The sequence below is a fragment of the Sapajus apella genome, unplaced genomic scaffold (assembly GCF_009761245.1).
Source record: "Sapajus apella isolate SASKATOON/1434 unplaced genomic scaffold, GSC_monkey_1.0 scaffold19, whole genome shotgun sequence".
In the NCBI taxonomy this organism is placed as follows: Eukaryota; Metazoa; Chordata; class Mammalia; order Primates; family Cebidae; genus Sapajus; species Sapajus apella.
In genome coordinates, this window is record NW_022436959.1 from 20553054 (window position 1) to 20571734 (window position 18681).

The following is an 18681-nucleotide window of genomic DNA, read 5'->3' on the forward strand; positions in this document are numbered from 1 at the left end:
GCTGTATATAATTTTTCTAGAATTTATGTCACAACAAACTCACAAGTCAGCTCTTTCTGAGAAAAACTGAAATGAAAAAATGGTCAGAGGAACTTTAAAAAAATGAATACTGGCCTGAGGGCAATGGCTCACGCATATATTCCCAGCACTTTGGGAGGCTGAGGTGGGCAGATCACTTGAGGCCAGGAGTTCCAGACCAGCCTGGCCAACATGGTAAAACCCCACCTCTACTAAAAATACAAAAATTAGCTGGGCATAGTGGCGCATGCTTATAATCCCAGCTACTCAGGAGCCTGAGGTGGGAGAATCGCTTGAACCCAGGAGGTGGAGTTTGCAGTAAGCCAAGATTACACCATTGCACTCCAGCTTAAGCGACAGACCAAGGTTCTGTCTCAAAATAAATAAATAAAATAAATATTTAAAAAAATAAACACTAATCTTGGTCTTTTCTCCCTATGTTGTTAACGACAGCCAAATGTACATATTTCATTCTTGATGAGGAAAAAAAAAACTAAACTTGAATAAAATATATGATAAATACACATACATATACAATGTACTATATATGACCATATATTATATACAATACATTATACATATATAGATGTTATGTATATACTATATGTACAAATGCAATTCATGTATTACACACATTTTACGCACACACACAATATCAAAACAAGAAAGGACTTTCCAAGCATAAAATCAAAGAAATAACCCATGGGGGGAAAAAATGATCACTTGAATTTACACTTACATGAAAAGTAAAATCTTTATATAAACAAAAAGCCATTAAAAAAACATAAGGTAGGTAAATGCCAAAGACACTGAAAGCAGAACAAAGCAAAGTACATGGAAAAATGGAGAGGAAAGAGGAAAGGGAGGTAAAGAAGTAGGAAATACAGGCAGAGCAGAGCCTGGACTTCCAGGTCCAGCCTTCACAGGACAAGCTGTACGTGGCTTCTCACACAGCCCACCTCCAGAGGTTAACCTGGGTTTTCTTATAAAAATTCTTCTGTTTTGCATATGCTATTTTGAGTTTGTTACATGCAATCCAAAGGGCCTAAGACAGACTGGGCTCAGGGACTCACGCACTTTGGGAGGCCAAGGCAGGTGGATCACCCGAGGTCAGGAGTTTGAGACCAGCCTGACCAACATGGTGAAACCCTGTCTCTATCAAAAGTGCAAAAACCAGCTGAACATAGTGGTGGGCGCCTATAACCCCAGCTACTCAGGAAGCTCAGACAGGAGAATCGCTTGCACCCGAGAGGCAGCAGTTGCAATGAGCTGAGATGGTGCCACTGTACTCTAGCCTAGGTAACAGGATGAGATTCCTTCTCAAAAAAAGGAAAAAAAAAATTGTATATACAGTATGGTCAAATTAATGAGCCACTTTTTCATAGTGCATAATAGTAATACTATTTTTACCTCAGACTGTCAAATATGTTTTATAATAAAAACATAGAGAGTTAGTGCTGATTCAAAAGTTGGTGGGATTTCCCATCAAGCATTTAGGTAAAATTTACCAAACTATGGTCAGGCGTGGTGGCTCATGCCTATAATCCCAGCATTTTAGGAGCCAAGGCCCAGATGGGCAAATCACTTGAGACCAAGAGTTTGAGAACAGCCTGGCAATATGGTGAAACCCTATCTCCACTAAAAATACAAGAAATTAGCTGGGTATAGTGGTGCGCACCTGTAATCCCAGCTACTTGGGAGGCTGATACACAAGAATCACTTGAGCCCAGGAAGCGGAGGTTGTAGTGAGCTGAGATAGCACCACTGCACTCCAGCCTGGGCAACAGAGCAAGACTCTGCCTAAAAAAAACAAAAAAACAAAAATCTTAAAAAAGATATACTGAGTCATATGTTACTTCACGAAATGTATTATAAGGAAAAAAGCTAAAGATACAGATACCATATACAGGATGTTGACCATGGAATGTTTTTACTATAGTGACTTATTAAAGTAATTAAATAAACACACTAAACTCCAACCATAAAAATCACTTGCAATTTTTCTGATTTTCTTTTAAAGATACATACTTATTCTTACAAACTGTACCACGTATTTCTATAATGATGTACACAATCTCTTACTTAATTATTCTCTACATGTTATTCTGTTAGCTGTTTTAAACAGGACTGTGACATGGGCATTTAAGCATGACAGTAATGGGTGTCTCACAGTGTTTTTTATTTTTATTACTATTATAATTATTATTTTGAGACAGAGTTTCGCTCTTGTTGCCTAGACTGGAGCGTCCATGGCGTGATCTCAGTTCACTGCAACCTCCTTCTCCTGGGTTCAAGCCATTTTCCTGCCTCAGCCTCCTGAGTAGCTGGGATTACAGGCATGCACCACCATACCTAGCTAATTTTGTATTTTTAATAGAGACAGGGTTTCTCCATGTTGGTCAGGCTGGTCTCGAACTCCCGACCTCAGGTGATCTGCCCATCTCAGCCTCCCAAAGTGCTGGGATTACAGGCGTGAGCCACCACACCTGGTTCAGTCTTTTTTATTTAATAGGGTATAATATGCTGAGTTACTAATTTATTAATGGCCACAAGATGTCACAAGTTTTACAGGTACTGATTCCTTTCACCATCACAACCATCCTGTGAAGTAGAGGCTATCATTAGCCCATTTTAAAAAGTTGCTCTTTTTAAAGATGAGGAAAGAAAAGCACCAAAAGGTTAAGTGACTTGCTAAGGTCACACAATTAATGAGCAGCAGCACTAGGTTTTCAACCCAGACAGTGCCGCTCCAAACCCATGCTTTACCCACTGCTCCTCTGCAACAGGCCTCAATTTAACCGGAGTGTTGCTGAGGAGCACAGGCTGGCTCAAACGTTTCCTGTTACAAACGATAAATGTTATTGTGTATTCATTTTACATAGTTATACAACTGTCTCAATGAAATAAAGTACTGTAAGTGGAACTGATGAGTAAAAAAAAATTTAATCTAGGCTGAGTACAGTCACTCACACCTGTAATCCTAGCAATTTGGGAGTGTAAGGCAGGTGGACCACTTGAGGCTAGGAGATCAAGACCAGCTTAGCCAATGTGGTGAAACCCCATTTCTACTAAAAACACAAAAAATTAGCTGGACGTGGTGGTTCATGCCTGTAATCCCAGCAATCTGGAAGGCTGAGGCAAGTGAATCACTTGAGGCCAGATGTTTGAGATCAGTCTGGCCAATATGGTGAAACCTCATCTCTACTACAAATATAAAAACTTAGCTGGGCATGGTGGCTCACGCCTGCAATTCCAGCTACTCAGGAGGCTGAGGCATGGGAATCGCTGGAACCCGGGAGGCGGAAGTTGCAGTGAGATGAGGTCATACCACTGCACTCTAGCCTCAGTGACAGAGTGAGATTCTGTCAAACAAACAAACAAAAATTAATCTTGACACATATTGCCAACTCAGAAGCATCAAAAAATATCTATGGATACTGAGAGTTTAATAAAGACATTGAGGAATTAGCACTCCTTAAAATTATCAAATAATGTATGAGTGGTTTTATTTATAGAGATATATAGTATAAAATGTATTAGTTGGTACAAATATGAAGTAGTGTATGATATAGTATATATTAATATATTAGTATCGTACATATATGAATGTATACTATATTCATATGTGAATATATATGTTGATATATACATATATGAAAAAACAGTGATCACCTACAGGTTTTAGAAGGCTGGGAACAAAGAAGAATGAAAAAGGTATTGGAAGGCAATTTTCCAAAGCACATCTTTTTATACATGTATGTCTATGTATTATAGATATTTACATACACATTAAACAATGTGAATATCCTACCTCTTCCAAATTAAATTTAAAATTATCATTTATCATATAATTCTAGCAACAGAAAAGACTATAGAGATTATTCAGTCTAATCTCCCTCATTATTTCATTCAATTTTACATAGAGGAGACAGATCAAGCATTTCACCCGGTCCTAAAGTTGGTGCTATTGATAGATTTGTAAGATCTTCTGATTCTAAACCAAGGTTCCTCTTTTTACAGTGCTAGTTCTCAATGAAAATACTCACCCTTTACAATAATCAAGGCCCTTTGCCATACAAAACAGGAATCTCTGTGACAAAGGAGGAAAACTGTTATTTGCACATACCTCTGTAAAACTGAAGAAGAGGCCAATGCCACCAACAAATCTCAAAACCTCTCCAGCGTATTCTCCTATGATCGGAGCACATGGCGAGCACGGGTGGTCACTTTTAACACAGCTCTGCAACCAATTAAAGTAAAAAACTTTTATTTCAAAATACATTTATAAAAAGTGCATAAAAACTGCATACACACAAAACTGGTGTCTAAGAGTACTACATCCAATTTGAGGCCTTGGTTTTTTAGTGTGCAAATCTCTAAGATGGCCCCCAAGACTCCCCCTACCTCCCGCCTGAACACACCCAATAAGCTCACCGCTCTAGAGTAAGGGTGGAACTTGTGAATATGATAGGACAGTCACTCCCATGTTACTTTACATTAGATAAGACTCCATTATGCATTACACAAGATTCCATCGTAATAGAATGGAGAGATTCTCAGGGTGATTTTGATGCTGCTACATTGCGAAAGAGTAACAAAGGACCTAAGAGCGGCTTCTAGTCTCAGAGAGAGACCTCCAGCCAACAGGCAGCAAAAAAAAACAGGGGTGGTCCCACAGCCGAAAAAACTGAATTCTTCCAACAGCCACTGAGCGTGGGGAGAGGACCCCAAGCTTCAGATGAGACTCCAGCCTCAGATCACACCTTGATTTCAGCCAGGTGAGAGAGGACCAGCCAAGCCTGACCCAGGGAAACTGTGAGATAATAAACGGGTGTTTAAAGCCACTAAATTGTAAAGCCGGTGTGTTTCTATCGCTGTGTAATAATTCTTACACAGCAACAGGAACATGTCACAGACGCCCTACAAGGAGATAATCTCACAAAAGAAGCCTCACTGAGGAAATATTCAGTTTAGGGCTCAGAGAGGTGATAACAAGAGCCTCCCCAGAATATGAACCCATGAACTGACCTACTGCTATTTCTCTTTCGCAACTTGTTCTAGGAGGAGAAGGATGGGAAGAAATTAGGGACATCTACTCAGCACCCTCTGGAGTGGGTATTTGCGAACAGGCAAATGACATAATAGAGGACATGGAAATATAATGTAAATATATATATATATATATATATATATATATATATATATATAACAATTCTGAAATACAATTCAGCATCAGAAAGTCCATTTTTTCCACGTTAATCATTATTCATCTGTATGTAATACATTTCCAGAAACACTTATACAATGTACTTACAGCCAGACAGGTGTCATTTGGGTTAAAACTTCGGAACCCACAGCAGTTTAAATTTCTCTGGATGTCATTTCGAGCACTTGCTGTATTGTTCCAACCAACCTCAAGAAGCTGACCCTAGAAAATGTATTTAATATACAAAATGTGTCATCCCTGCATAAAATGTATAAAGCTAGACCCTGTGACTTTTAGTACTAAGTGTACCTAAAATAAATAATTTTTATTTTAAAAATCAATAAAACTTTTCCAAGACCTACTACTCAGTCAGCAGCAAAAATTAAGGCACTATTTCTATCCCAAGAATGAAAAACTCCTAATTTTTATATGCAATTTAAAAGAAGCACTCAGTTCAAAGGCATAATTCTCAGAGTCTTAACAAGGGAAACCTGTTGCTCCAAGACAGAAACCTAGATTTGTCTCCTAGATTTGTCTGCAAATTAGAGCTTGAAAAGAGTCATTGCTAGAATGGAACGGCAAACATTCTGGAGCAAATGTTTCACTGCATAATGGGGGAAAAGATTGGGGAAACATCTTCTAGCCATAGCACTTTTTACCCAGTGAGAGCAAAATCCAACTTAAAAGATACAGAAAATGGCAACACTTGATGGTGTCCAGCTCCCACCAGCTGCACTAATGCAAAGGGAACAAGAGAGTTTTGCTATCCAACGTGAAGGTGGCATTGTGAGCAAGATGAAATTATTTTATATTCCAATCATTTCTCTCCTTTTTTTTCATACTCATGCTATGTGGGGTAATAAAGTAGAAGACAAACTCTTAGCTTACCTGTTGCTCCTGGTTCAGGGCTAAACAAGCACAAGACACAGAAAACTGGACAATAAATACAAGTAAGAGAATAATCATATACTGAGAGTCAGAAGTTAAGGATACTTCCAAATATTCTTAAAATGGCATAAAACAGAGGTAAGGGGTACTGACAACTTTAGAATGCACTAGAAGCAATTAATCCAGAATATCGGACAGACGGCACTTATAGAAAGTTCAAAAAGGACAGACATATTATTATTTTGGTAATATACAGTTGCATTAAATTTATATAGAAAAATACTGACGATAATTATATAACTAAAATAGATTTGAATTTCATTTAGAATAAAATTAAAATTCTTACATATATAAAACAGAAATAGGTATAAATACATGTAAGCTTTTTTAACATTAAGTCTAAAAAAACACTGAAATTCTCAACCAAACATTAATGTGTAGAAAAGGGCCTAGAAGTCACCAAATCAATTCAATTTAACTCTGAATTTACAATACATAAATAGGACTATACTGAACTTGCAGAATATATTCTTCAGGATGTCACAAGGACAGAGTGAGAATATAAAAACATACAATTACATCATCCTAAGAAATGTTCCTAACAGTTCTTGAACAAATATGCATAAGACTTGCTAGGAGTTACTTCCTGGCAATAAATTTCCTAGTGATAATATTAAACTAGTTGTAACCATTAAGATCTTAATCAAGGGTAAAATATTGATTTTAAAAAAAGGATACAAAAAATAGCAACACCTGATGGTGTTTTACGGCTCCGATCAGCCCCACTAAAGCAATCAGGAACAGGAAGATGCCCACGGCAATGACCACGCCGACCACTCGGAGACTGGAAATCAGCCCGAAGCCAATGCCCCACGCAGCAATTCCAATTAGCAGCAGACTAACCAACTGCAAAAACACCCGGGGCAGGAGTAGAGGACAAGGAGAAGAGAGAATGGGAAAATGCCAGTTAATTAAATATCAACAACATCCGTCAGGTACCTATTTAGTACCTTACAAATAAGCACTAATGCTTAATACAAGAACACACACAAGATCTCAGTAGGTAGTATTGTTTTAACAAATTACATTAATCCCCAGTGGTGCTTTATTCTTGCAAAAGAAAAAAAAAGACTAACAATAATACACAAAATTCTCAAAGAGCCTCAGAAGTCATCTGCATACTAAGCCTAAATGCATGCGACTTGAGATTTTGAGGAGATCATATATGCAAAAACGTATAGATGCCAATCTCAGTCCAACATATTAATCTCTTCAAATGGGTATCATCTATCTTTCCATCAAAGCCCAAATGCACTGTAATTTTCTCTGGAAGGCCCTCATAGTCCCCAACAGACTGAATAAACCCCTCCAGTGTCTGGCCGATCTCTGTTCCTTGAACATGGTTCTCTTGTTCCCTTCATCACACATTGTGTTTCCAAGCTGGTCTCTGCAGAAGACTGGCAGCAACTCAAGAGTAAGGACCCACCTCTTTTCACCTGGCTATACAGCCCCAGAATCACAGCACCTATACAGGACCAGGTCCCCGGGGAATACTCAAAAACTGCTCACAGAATTGCTGCTGAAATGAATTGCTTTAAATGTCATCATCTATTTGATTAAAAATCATATACAGAGAGATCATTAAAACTCTTAGTAGCATAAAAAGAATGTAAGAGACTTTAGCTATTTAAGGTGAACTAGTATTCTGAGCAAAAACAAATTATTTTATATTCCAATTGTTTTATTCATATATTTATAAAACAACACTGGCTGAAGAAGGCATGCCTAGTGGTTATGACCTCTAAAACTCAAAATGACATTACTTCTTTAAAATCACACTTAAGTCCTACGTGCATGCAAGTGGCTGCGTCGGGCTGCAGAAGATTGTGGTCTCCACAGGAGTTAAAGTTCCTCCTAATCTGCGCTTGTTGGAAGAACTTGAAGAAGGACAAAAAGGAGTAGGCAATGGTACAGTTGGCTGGGGCCTTGAAGATGATGAAAATATGACAAAAGGTGGACACGCATGACTATTGGGCCACCAAGGACAAATTATGAAAACAGAATATAAAGGATGAGCACGGTGGCTCACACCTGTAATCCCAGCACTTTGGGAGGCAGAGGTGGGTGGATCACAAGGTCAGGAGCTCGAGAGCAGCCTGGTCAATATGGTGAAACCCCATCTCTACTAAAAATATAAAAATTAGCTGGGCATGGTGGCACATGCCTGTAGTCTGAGGTACTCGGGAACCTGAGGCTGGAGACTCACTTGAACCCAGGAGGCAGAGGTTGCAGTGAGCCGAGATTGTACCACTACACTCCAGCCTGGCCAACAGAGGAAGATGCTGTCTCAAAAAAAAAAAAAAAGAAAGAAAAGAAAACAGAATATATAGCCTGAAAGTAGTATGTGGACCTAAATACCCAGAAGCTCCTCCATCAGTTAGATTTGTAACAAAAAATAATATGAATGGAATAAATCATTCCAGTGGGATGGTGGATGCCTGGAGCATACCAGTGTTAGCAAAATAGCAAAACTCATATAGCATTAAAGTTGTATGATGCTAATGATGTCCAAAGAAAATATGAAGCTTCCACAGCCACCAGAAAAACAAACATACAGCAATTAATTTTAGTGGATCTCCAACTTGTCTTGAATCATGTTAATGTCTTGATTAAATATCAGAATGCAAAATACTCACACATTAAATAAAATAATTCTAGCTGGTAAACATAACCTGGACATATGTAAGAATATATCTAATATATGTACACCCATTATATTTTCAGGTAACAGGAGGAAAAATGCAGCACAATTTTTTTTCTCTTGTTAAGGCACTGTCACTTAAACATAAACCTGGAGTACTCGAAATAGAATTCAGGTTTCCAAGATAAAAGTGTGTAGCGAAGTGTTAGATTGCAGTGGAAGCATGTGTGTTTCTAAAAAAATTAAAATCTCAAGAAAGAAAACAGAAATTGCATGCTTTATCCATCCTGCTTAGGGAAAGAGAGCTGGAGTTGAAATTGTTTAAAAAGTAGCAGGTACAATGAATGTTGTCACAAATGTGTTAATTTTTGAAGCAGTGTGGATGCTGATGACTAGTAGTATCAAAAACATGTTCATGATTGTTTTGATACTTATATATATTATAAAAAATGTTGGGGTGAGTGGATGAACTTCTGTTAAAAGCTGCTCTTGTGTGTTACATGTAACAGACATGGTAAATATTTGTCTACAGTCTTTGTTTAACAAACAATGCATTTAAGTGAAATCAACAAAAAGGAAATAGGTGTATGGATACGTGATTCTGAGATTAAAGTTAATCCTAAAAGGGGCTGGGCACGGTGGCTCATGCCTGTAATCCCAGCATTTTGGGAGGCCAAGGCAGGCAGATCACGAGGTCAGGAGTTCAAGACCAGCCTGGCCAATATGGTGAAACCCCATCTCCACTAAAAATACAAAAATTAGCTGGGCCTGGTAGGGCATGTCTGTAGTCCCAGCTACTTGGGAGGCTGAGGCAGGAGAATTGCTTGAACCTGGGAGCCGGAAGCTGCAGGGAGCCAAGATCCCACCAGTGCACTCCAGACTGGGCGACGAAGCAAGACTGTCTCTCAAAATTAAATAAATAAAATAAAATAAAATAACAAAGTTAATCCTAAAAGATAAATAAAACGTGGAACATGTCCTCAGAATAAAATCACACTTCAAAATAGTACACCACATAAAGATCATAATTCACTTATAGACGATGAAGCTTAATAGGTATTATGGACAGGAATGGGGGACAGGCTGTTGAACAGGAAGGAAACAGCATCTTCACTTCAATTGTGGGTCAACCATTTCCTGCAGCAATCTGACAGCATAACATCCAATTAGAAAGACTCAAAACATTAAAAATCTATTTTTTAGCACCATTTAAAAGCCTGATAAACTTTGCTTAGAAATATAAATTGCCACTTACTCAAATGGATCTTTGTCTGCCCAAATGTGTAAATTTTCATATGTAATATTATAGTTTATCAGGCAAATTTAACATCTACTGGTATAATGAACCTTCTTACATATGTAGAGATACAAGCAAAACTGCTACATATTGAGCGTCTATTTGTACTCTTATCCAAAATATTTTTTTGCATTTTTTTTGCCAAAGAGACAAAACTTGAAGATAAAAGGAACCATGTATAGCATAAGAGAACCAAATTAGAGAGCTACATGGACTTGGTAGGCTCCAGTGCAGCTGGAACACCCAGCAAGCTTTTCTTTTCCAAGGGACAAGGAGAGACAAGAACTTTCACAAATTTTGCCACTCAGAAATTTGTCTAGTCCTTCTCCTGTGCCCAGCTGCTCCTTATCAGCAGGCACATTTGCTTCTGTTTGATTTTATCCCCCTCACTGACAGTCTTCTAACAACTTCAAACAGTCTTGTACTGAGAAAAAGTTCTCTGCCCCTCCAACAAGTGAACTTATTTCTAACTCTGTGGTATTCAAATTTAACACATTTCTTTTCAGGAGCTGTAAAAGACAGAAGCCTGAAGGAGGTGCGAAGGAAGAAGGAGGAAGCACGGCAGGAGGGCTATGCTTAGCATCCTTGCTGCATCCTGGTACCAAACACTGAAGACGGGTCACGTGTGCAACACATCACAGCAGCCTGCTGCATTTCTGTTTCCAGAGAAACAGAACCAATAGGAAATGTATCTATATCTAATCTATTGAGTGAAAATCCAACAGTGAAACAGGCACACACACAGACAGAGAGATTTTAAAGAATTGGCTCATATGATTGTCGTGACTGGCAAGTCAGAAATTTGTGGGGCTGGCCAGCAGGCTGGCAACTCAAGCAAAATTTCTTCTTCCTCAGAAAACCTTAATCTTTGTTCTTCAGGTCTTCAACTGACAGGCTAAGGCCCACCCACATGATGGAAGGTATAGGATTTAAAGTCAACTGATTGTACCTGTTAGACACCTCTACAAAATACCTTCATAGCAACATCTAGACTAGTGCTTGACCAAACAATGGGGCACCATAGCCTAGTCAAGTTCACACATAAAATTAACCATCGCATTTGCCGACATCCAAGTCCTGGGTGTGATGCATATTTCCTAATTCAGTTAAGTTCACAGGGGGAACTGCACTGTATCCTTTAACTCTTAGACCCAGAAAGATAAGAAGCATAAATAATCTGATATTATTTCAATCCCAATAGATCTTTAAAACTTTAAAATCTTTAAAAGATTCTTTAAATCCTTTAGGAAATTACAGTACACCCTTACTATATTACTGAAATTCTTAAATATGAGAATATTAAAAGTTATACACTTTATAGTTACACACTTTAAAGTTATACACTTTAAAGTTCTAAACTTTAAAGTTATAACATTAAAAGTTAATTATTCATCAACAAGTACTTAATGCTGAGTATATGCTAAAAGCCAGAAACAAGACATCCCTATAAGAACAGGGCTTGGCCAACTTTCTCTGCAAAGGGCCAGATATTTATCATTAGGCTTTGCAGATCACATAGTCTCTGCCACAAAAATTCAACTCTGCCACTGTACACAAAAGCAGTGACAGACAATATGTAAGCAAAGGAGTAGGCAGGGCTGTGTTCCAATAACACCTTATTTATATATACTGAAATTTGAATTCATATAATTTTAATGTATCACAAAATGTCATTCCTCCTGTTTTTTCAGCATTCAAAAATGTGAAACCATTCTAAGCTAGCAGGCTGTACAAAAATAAGTCAGTGAGATGGATTTGGCTGTGGGCTGTAGTTTTCTGACCCTTGCTCTAGAAGTCAGTGTAGAAGAGAATGAAAAATTACAATGGAACAAATAATTGCTACACCAGAGATTTTTTATAAGGTGAGTCAGAGCACAGAACAATAATCTTCCCCACACACACAAAAAAATCCAGACAAACAGAACAGGCCAACTGACCCCTCTGTGAATATAACCTTATGTAGTAAAGAATAAATATTATCTTATATGGTAAAAGATGGAACTAAACCAAGGATTTTTAAAGGAGGTGCTTATCCTAGATTATGACGTAGGGCCTAAATGTCATAACCGGTATCCTTACAAGAGAGGCACAGGGAAATTAGAGAGACACACACACAATGAAGAAGGTGAAAAAAAGAGGCAGAGACTAATGCCAGCAGCCACAAGGAATGCCAGCAGCCACCAGAAAATGGAAGAGGCCCTGAGAGAGCCTGACTCTGTGGACACCTTGATTTTGGACTTCTGGTCTCCAGAACTATAAGGGAATACATTTCTGTTATTTTAAGTCACCACATTTGTGGTAATTTGCTACAGCAGCCCCGGAAAAGAAATACTGAACAATTCACCTATGTGGAGTTTGACAAGTCAGGAACCTCTCACTGTTAAAGAACCTGCCTAGAATTTTACCATCAGTGGAATCCTTACCATGTAGCTAGGGTGAGGTGTTCCGGCACCCTCATCAGCATCTCCCAGCACAGCAAATACATTACTTGCATCACAGTTTTGGCAAAATGAGGAAACTCTTCAATGCTCACTCCGTTGCCAACTAAGAGGCTCATTAATAATTAAAATCTATTAATGTAAATGTAAAAATATACATATCTCTACAACCAAAAAGAGGGGAGAAAGCACTAGTTTAGTTCTCAGACTAGGCATTATGCTATCATTGAGAATGTTATCTAGAATATTCACAAGTATGTCTGTTCTGGTTTTTTTCTTTTCCTGCACATAGGGGGAAAAAGAGGCTGCTTCCTTCTGATAACCCTCTGTCAAGGGTATTCCTCGCCAAGTTGATTCTGCTGTGTCTTTAATACAGTTTTCAGTATACCCCAATTACCACTACCAGGCCGTCCTCTAAAACCATCGAAGAGGGTTTCCTATCATTGCTTTAGCAAATTAACACAAGCATGGTGGATTAAAACACCACAAATGTATTGCCTTACAGTTCTGGAGGCTGTGTTGGTCAGGCTGTACTCCCGAAAGCTCCAGTGAGAGAATCTGTTTCCTTCCTTCCTCTAGCCTCTGGGGGTTTTCTGAATTCCTTGGCACAGAGCCTCAAATGCGCAGGTCCTTTTCTGACTCTGACCCTCTTTCCCCTCTTCTAAGGACTGATGTGATTCCATAAAGATCACCCAGATAATCCAGAATAATCTCCCCATCTCAAGATTCTTCATTGAATCATATCTTTCAAAGTCCTTTTAGTTACGTAAAGTAACATATTTGTAGGTTCCTAGGATTAGGATATGAACAATTTTTTGGAGGTTATGGTTATTTAGCTCACCACAGAGAGTTCTTGGAACATGGGTAACTGAGCTACCATAGAATCTTTTCAGCTACAAATATTTTAAAACACTGAAAAAGACTGTAATATTTTATTTAAATATGTAACCGAGCACAGAGAAACCATATGAAATTCCTACAGGCCAGAAATGAAAGGAGAACAAAAAGCTAGAACTGTAAGCATACAGCTGGTGCTATGGGGTCCCATGGGCAGGTGGGGAAGGAGTTCCTGGTTCAGAAGAGTCCCTAAAGGGGATGGACTTAGGTTTCGTAGCAGAACTAGGAAAGGCAACTGAGACGCTTGCATAACTGGGATCTCCAAAAAGCTGTATTTTTAGTGTAAGGGGTTAGAGAAAAACCACAATAATCTACCCCAGGAAGACAGCAAAGACTTTTCAGTCTCTTCGAAAAGTCGGCAAGAAAGAGAAACATGGGCCTATCAAACAAGAACCTATCATGCCCATGCTTGCAGTCTAAGTGTACACTGCCTCAGGCATGCAGGAGTCCTCAAGACAAACAACTCAAATAAAAGCTGATTACCAGAGGTGACGGCATTTGGGGAGAAAAACTCATAGAAGTATATCCAAAATTTGTTCAGAAGGGACCATTCCAAATCCCAGCCCTTACAAGATTCTCAAAGAAATAAATATAAACTTTGCTGCCAATCAAAAAAAAAAAAATCACAAAATGGCTAGGAAAAAAAAATGTACCATGAGAGAGATGTGACAAATACAACAAAAGGATAAAAGCTCCCGAGAACTAGAGATGACAGAACTAACTGAAAAAGACTAAAACAAAATATTTTAAACTGGCTAAAAAGATAAAAGGGGACGGGGTGCAGTGGGTCACACATGTAATCCCAGGATTTTGGGAGGCCGACGTGGGTGGATCACTTTAGGTCAGGAGTTCAAAGTCAGTCTGGCCAACTCGGTGAAACTCTGTCTCTACCAAAAATATATTTTTTAAAAAATCGGCAGGGTGTGATGGTGCGTGCCTGTAATCCCAGCTACTTGCGAGGCTGAGGCAGGAGAGCTGCTTGAACCCGGGAGGCAGAGGTTGCAGTGAGCCAAGATCACACCACTGCACTCCAGCCTGGGCAGCAGAGTGAGATTCCATCTCAACAATAATAATAACAATAAAATAAAATAAAAAATATTTAAAAATAAAATTTTTAAAAAGATGAAAGGGGAATAAAAACAGTATTTTTTAAAACGCAAACTTAAAAAAGTGCCACATAAACCCAACATAGGAGAAAGAAGAGAAACTTACAATAGAAAAGATACATAAAGCTACATTAAAGGAGAAAAAAGTAACAGCCTTTAGCAAAATTATTTAAGAGAAAGACTGAGAATAAATCCTTCCAAATTTTTAAACTGATAAATACCTATCAAAAACCCAAAGCAAAAATCACACTCAGTGATAAAAGAAAAGAAGCATTACTCTAGCTAATGGACAGAAAAAAAATGAACCATAAACACTTTCTCTAAAATTCAGGAAGAAGACAGGGTGTGGGCTTTCACCACATCTATTCAGCATTATAGTGGGGGTTTTAGACACTGACCAAGCATAAATACAGAACAATGGGAGGAAACACAACTTTCATTATTTACAAATTATTAGGACTATCTACAAAGGAAATCCAAAAAATATTTAAAAAACTAAAATCGGTAAGAACCAGCAAAGTTGCTAGAAACAGAATCAATACACAAAAATCAACCACATGCTGATACACCACAAAGATAATTTTTCATGTACTTTTTAGGATATAATTTGTAACATGCCCCCAAAATATAAGGTATACTTGAAGAAATCCAACAAAAGTAGTGCAAGGTCTTCATGAAGAAAATTGTGAAATGTATTTGAAGAACATGAAAAAGACCTAAAATAAACAAAGGGATAAAGAAGATTAAGGAGAAAAGCTTATATCCGCGGCACTTTTTCTCAGCCCAGCTGCACTGTCACCAGAATCAGGCAGAAGAAATGCTCCTGGCGGCAAATCAGTCCTGTTGGTGGTTCACAGTAACTGCCCTGAATGCTACCTCTGTTGTTGTTTCACCCATGTCTACAAAACTTGAACCGGACTCTACATATTTTGGATATGTTTCTTTTTTTTTAGTAAAATGAAATAGATAAAATTTAAAAACTAAATAAGTTAAAAATCATCTAACAAATATCAGAACTTACTATAATGGCAGGGCATGGTTGCTGACACCTGTAATCCTAGCACTTTGGGAGGCCAAAGTGGGTGGATCACCTGAAGTCAGGAATTCGAGACCAGCCTGGCCAACATAGTAAAACCCCGTCTCTACTAAAAGCATAAAAATTAGCCAGAAACTGCTTGAACCTAGGAGACGGTGGTTTTAGCGAGCCAAGATCGCACCACTGCACTCCAGCCTGGGTGACAGAGCAAGACTCTGTATTAAAAAAAAAAAAAAAAAAAAAAAATCATTATAATGGTTCAGTTGTTAAAGCCAAGTAACTGATACAGATCTAAATAAGCCAACTGGGTAGTCTTTGAGAGAAGTGAAACTCTAAGTCAGTAGAAAAAGAGTAGATAAACATCAGGCTTTAAGAAGTAACCTTGTGGCCGGGCGCGGTGGCTCAAGCCTGTAATCCCAGCACTTTGGGAGGCCGAGGCGGGTGGATCACGAGGTCAAGAGATAGAGTCCATCCTGGTCAGCATGGTGAAACCCCGTCTCTACTAAAAATACAAAAAATTAGCTGGGCATGGTGGTGTGTGCCTGTAATCCCAGCTACTCAGGAGGCTGAGGCAGGAGAATTGCCTGAACCCAGGAGGCGGAGGTTGCGGTGAGCCGAGATCGCGCCATTGCACTCCAGCCTGGGTAAAAAGAGCGAAACTCCGTCTCAAAAAAAAAAAAAAAAAAAAAAAAGAAGTAACCTTGTAACAATTATCTTCTCATTTTGAAAACTGACATTATTAGTCCCTACCTCAAACCATAAACTCTACATATTAAAAAGCACAACTAAAAAGTATAGAAAATATTTTAATGACTTTGTGGGTAAGGAAAAATTTATTTGAAACAAGTTTCAAAAAGTGCACATGTAACACTGACATGGCATGTACTCTGTTTAAAAATGTATTTTAACGGCTTTACATGTATTAACTAATTTAATCTTCACAAAAATCCTAAGAGGTAGGTAGTACTATTGCTTCCATTTTCCAGATGGGAAAAGTTGTGCACAAAGTGAGTTGTTAAGTAACTAGCCCAAGGTTAGATAGCAAGGAAGGAATATAGCTGGGATACGAACCCAGGCTACCTGGCTGTAGATCTGTGTTTTTACCTACTGTACCATCCTACCTGTTACAAATATAAACTTCTGTACTGTACAGTGAAAAACACTAGACAAATATGGGAGAAGCCTAGGACTAGAAGAATATATTTCTAGCACACATGTATATTTTAAAATGCCTACAAATTAACAAAGCAAATTGAAAAGTGGTCAAAGGTAGTAAGAGTCAATTCACAGAAGAATAATTTGAAAGGCCAACCAACACATGAAAAATGTTAAATTTCATCAAAAATCAGGAAAACAAAAATGTAAACAAGGAGAGACTATCTCTAGATTGGCAAAATCTAAGCTTGATGACACCAAGAATGTAAAGAACCTAGAACTCATGTACAAGTAGAAATCTAAATTGTTGTAGCTACGTTGTATAATAAATTAACAACACTTAGGAAAATTAAAGATATGTATCCCTTACTACACCAGCAATTCTGTTTCTAGGTTAATCCCCAAGAGAACACCTATGTCCCCAACTAGACATATACCAGGATTCTGCTACAGTCTTGTTTGTTACAGTAAAAAATTAAAAACATTTTCAAACATCATGACTAGGGAATTCTCAGACTCTGGTGTGATAACACGATAAAATACAAATGATTTTTATCTATTCCTATTAAACTGACAAATTTCAAAAATATACAGGAAATCAGACAAGTTGCATAAATACAGATAAAACATACTATTTACATAAATTTTCAAGCACAAAAAACAATACTATACGTTATTTGTAGATGATTAATATATGCAATATATGACGTTGTCACAAACATTTATGGAAGTGACAGATGTTGATTTCAGGACACTGAGCACTTTTGAGAGGGTAAAATGGGAAAGGGACTGGAGAGTGGGCCTTCAGCTACAGTGTAACATTTAACTTCTTAAAAGAGGGGCTAGCTGTGTTCAGCGGTGAGTGCCTATGGTCTCAACAGTATCTGGGACTCTGGAGGCAGATCACTTGAGCCCAGGTGTTTAAGGCTGTAGTCCACTGTGACTGCACCTGGAAATAGCCACTGCACTCCAGCCTGGGCAACATAGAGAACCTTCATCTCAAAAGAGAGAGAGAAAAAACACTGGCATATGTGAAATATATAAAGCTATTGAGTTCATAGGGGTCTACCAGATTATTTCCTGTACATATAAAATTTCCTAATTAAAACTAGCCTTGAAAAATGTAATAAGCCCCTTCTTACTAAGTCACCAATTCTAAGTTCTTCTGCTTTGCTTTCCTCTCTAAATTGGTCCAACTTTCCTCATCCAGCCTTAGCTCCCACTGCTTCCCAAACCCAGCTATTTAAATCTAGACAGTCTCACTTGTCTCTCAAATATTTCACATCGATTCCCATATAAGTGCAGTCCACATTCCCTCCTCTAATTTGTTCCTATGTAGGAGAGAGGAGGCTTAGGAATGAAGGTGGTATACAACTGAAGGCAACAGGCAGCAAGTTGCTGATTCTCCACGTTTATAACAGAAGGCGATGCTCTAGGTCCATCACACTCAGATGGTCTCAAGTGTGAACCAAGACACTGCCCTACACCGTTTTCAAGCCCGACTCCTAGGTGCACATGTGCACACACACATGCACACACAAATACACATTCTTATTTATAAGGGCCATTCCCAAAGGTGAAAGAAAACATAGATTCAGTGGTCCAATCCAAAACAAATTTTGCATTTATTACCACAGTGAAACTGTACACCATAAACTTGTTTGTGCTAATCAATTTTCTAACATACACCCAAAAATATGTTGGATTTTTTAATTTAAAAAGGCCAAATCAAAGCGTTTTCTTGTGTATAACTGGTGTTTCTAACACATTATTTTTAAAATCCCCCATGTATCTAAGTTAGCTTTTTAAATTAGAAATAACACCTAAAGATTTATAATATGCCTCTAATAAGGTCTGATTATCAGTGTTATCTTAACTAAAAAGGAGCCTTTTAAAGATAATAAAACAATTTATTTCTCAGTAGTGATAATTACATGTT

The 18681-nt window shown here is 38.1% G+C and overlaps 1 protein-coding gene, 1 long non-coding RNA gene and 1 pseudogene across 2 annotated transcripts in view; 1 reads left to right on the forward strand and 2 right to left on the reverse strand.

Annotated features, from left to right (window-relative positions):
• Positions 1-18681, reverse strand: part of TSPAN13 (tetraspanin 13) — a 34023-nt gene that overhangs the window by 4310 nt on the left and 11032 nt on the right. Inside the window, exons 2-5 of the mRNA XM_032287058.1 lie at positions 6851-7018; positions 6113-6193; positions 5333-5446; positions 4145-4258 (exon numbers count right to left, since the gene is read on the reverse strand). Coding sequence (XP_032142949.1) covers positions 4145-4258; positions 5333-5446; positions 6113-6193; positions 6851-7018 — 477 coding nt within the window. The remainder of the gene's footprint in view (positions 1-4144; positions 4259-5332; positions 5447-6112; positions 6194-6850; positions 7019-18681) is intronic.
• Positions 8426-8736, forward strand: LOC116557562 (annotated as a pseudogene).
• Positions 10233-14300, reverse strand: LOC116557564. The gene is made up of 2 exons (XR_004271576.1): positions 11470-14300; positions 10233-11423 (listed from the first exon to the last, which is right to left on the reverse strand). It is a non-coding gene; the product is annotated as an uncharacterized LOC116557564 (long non-coding RNA).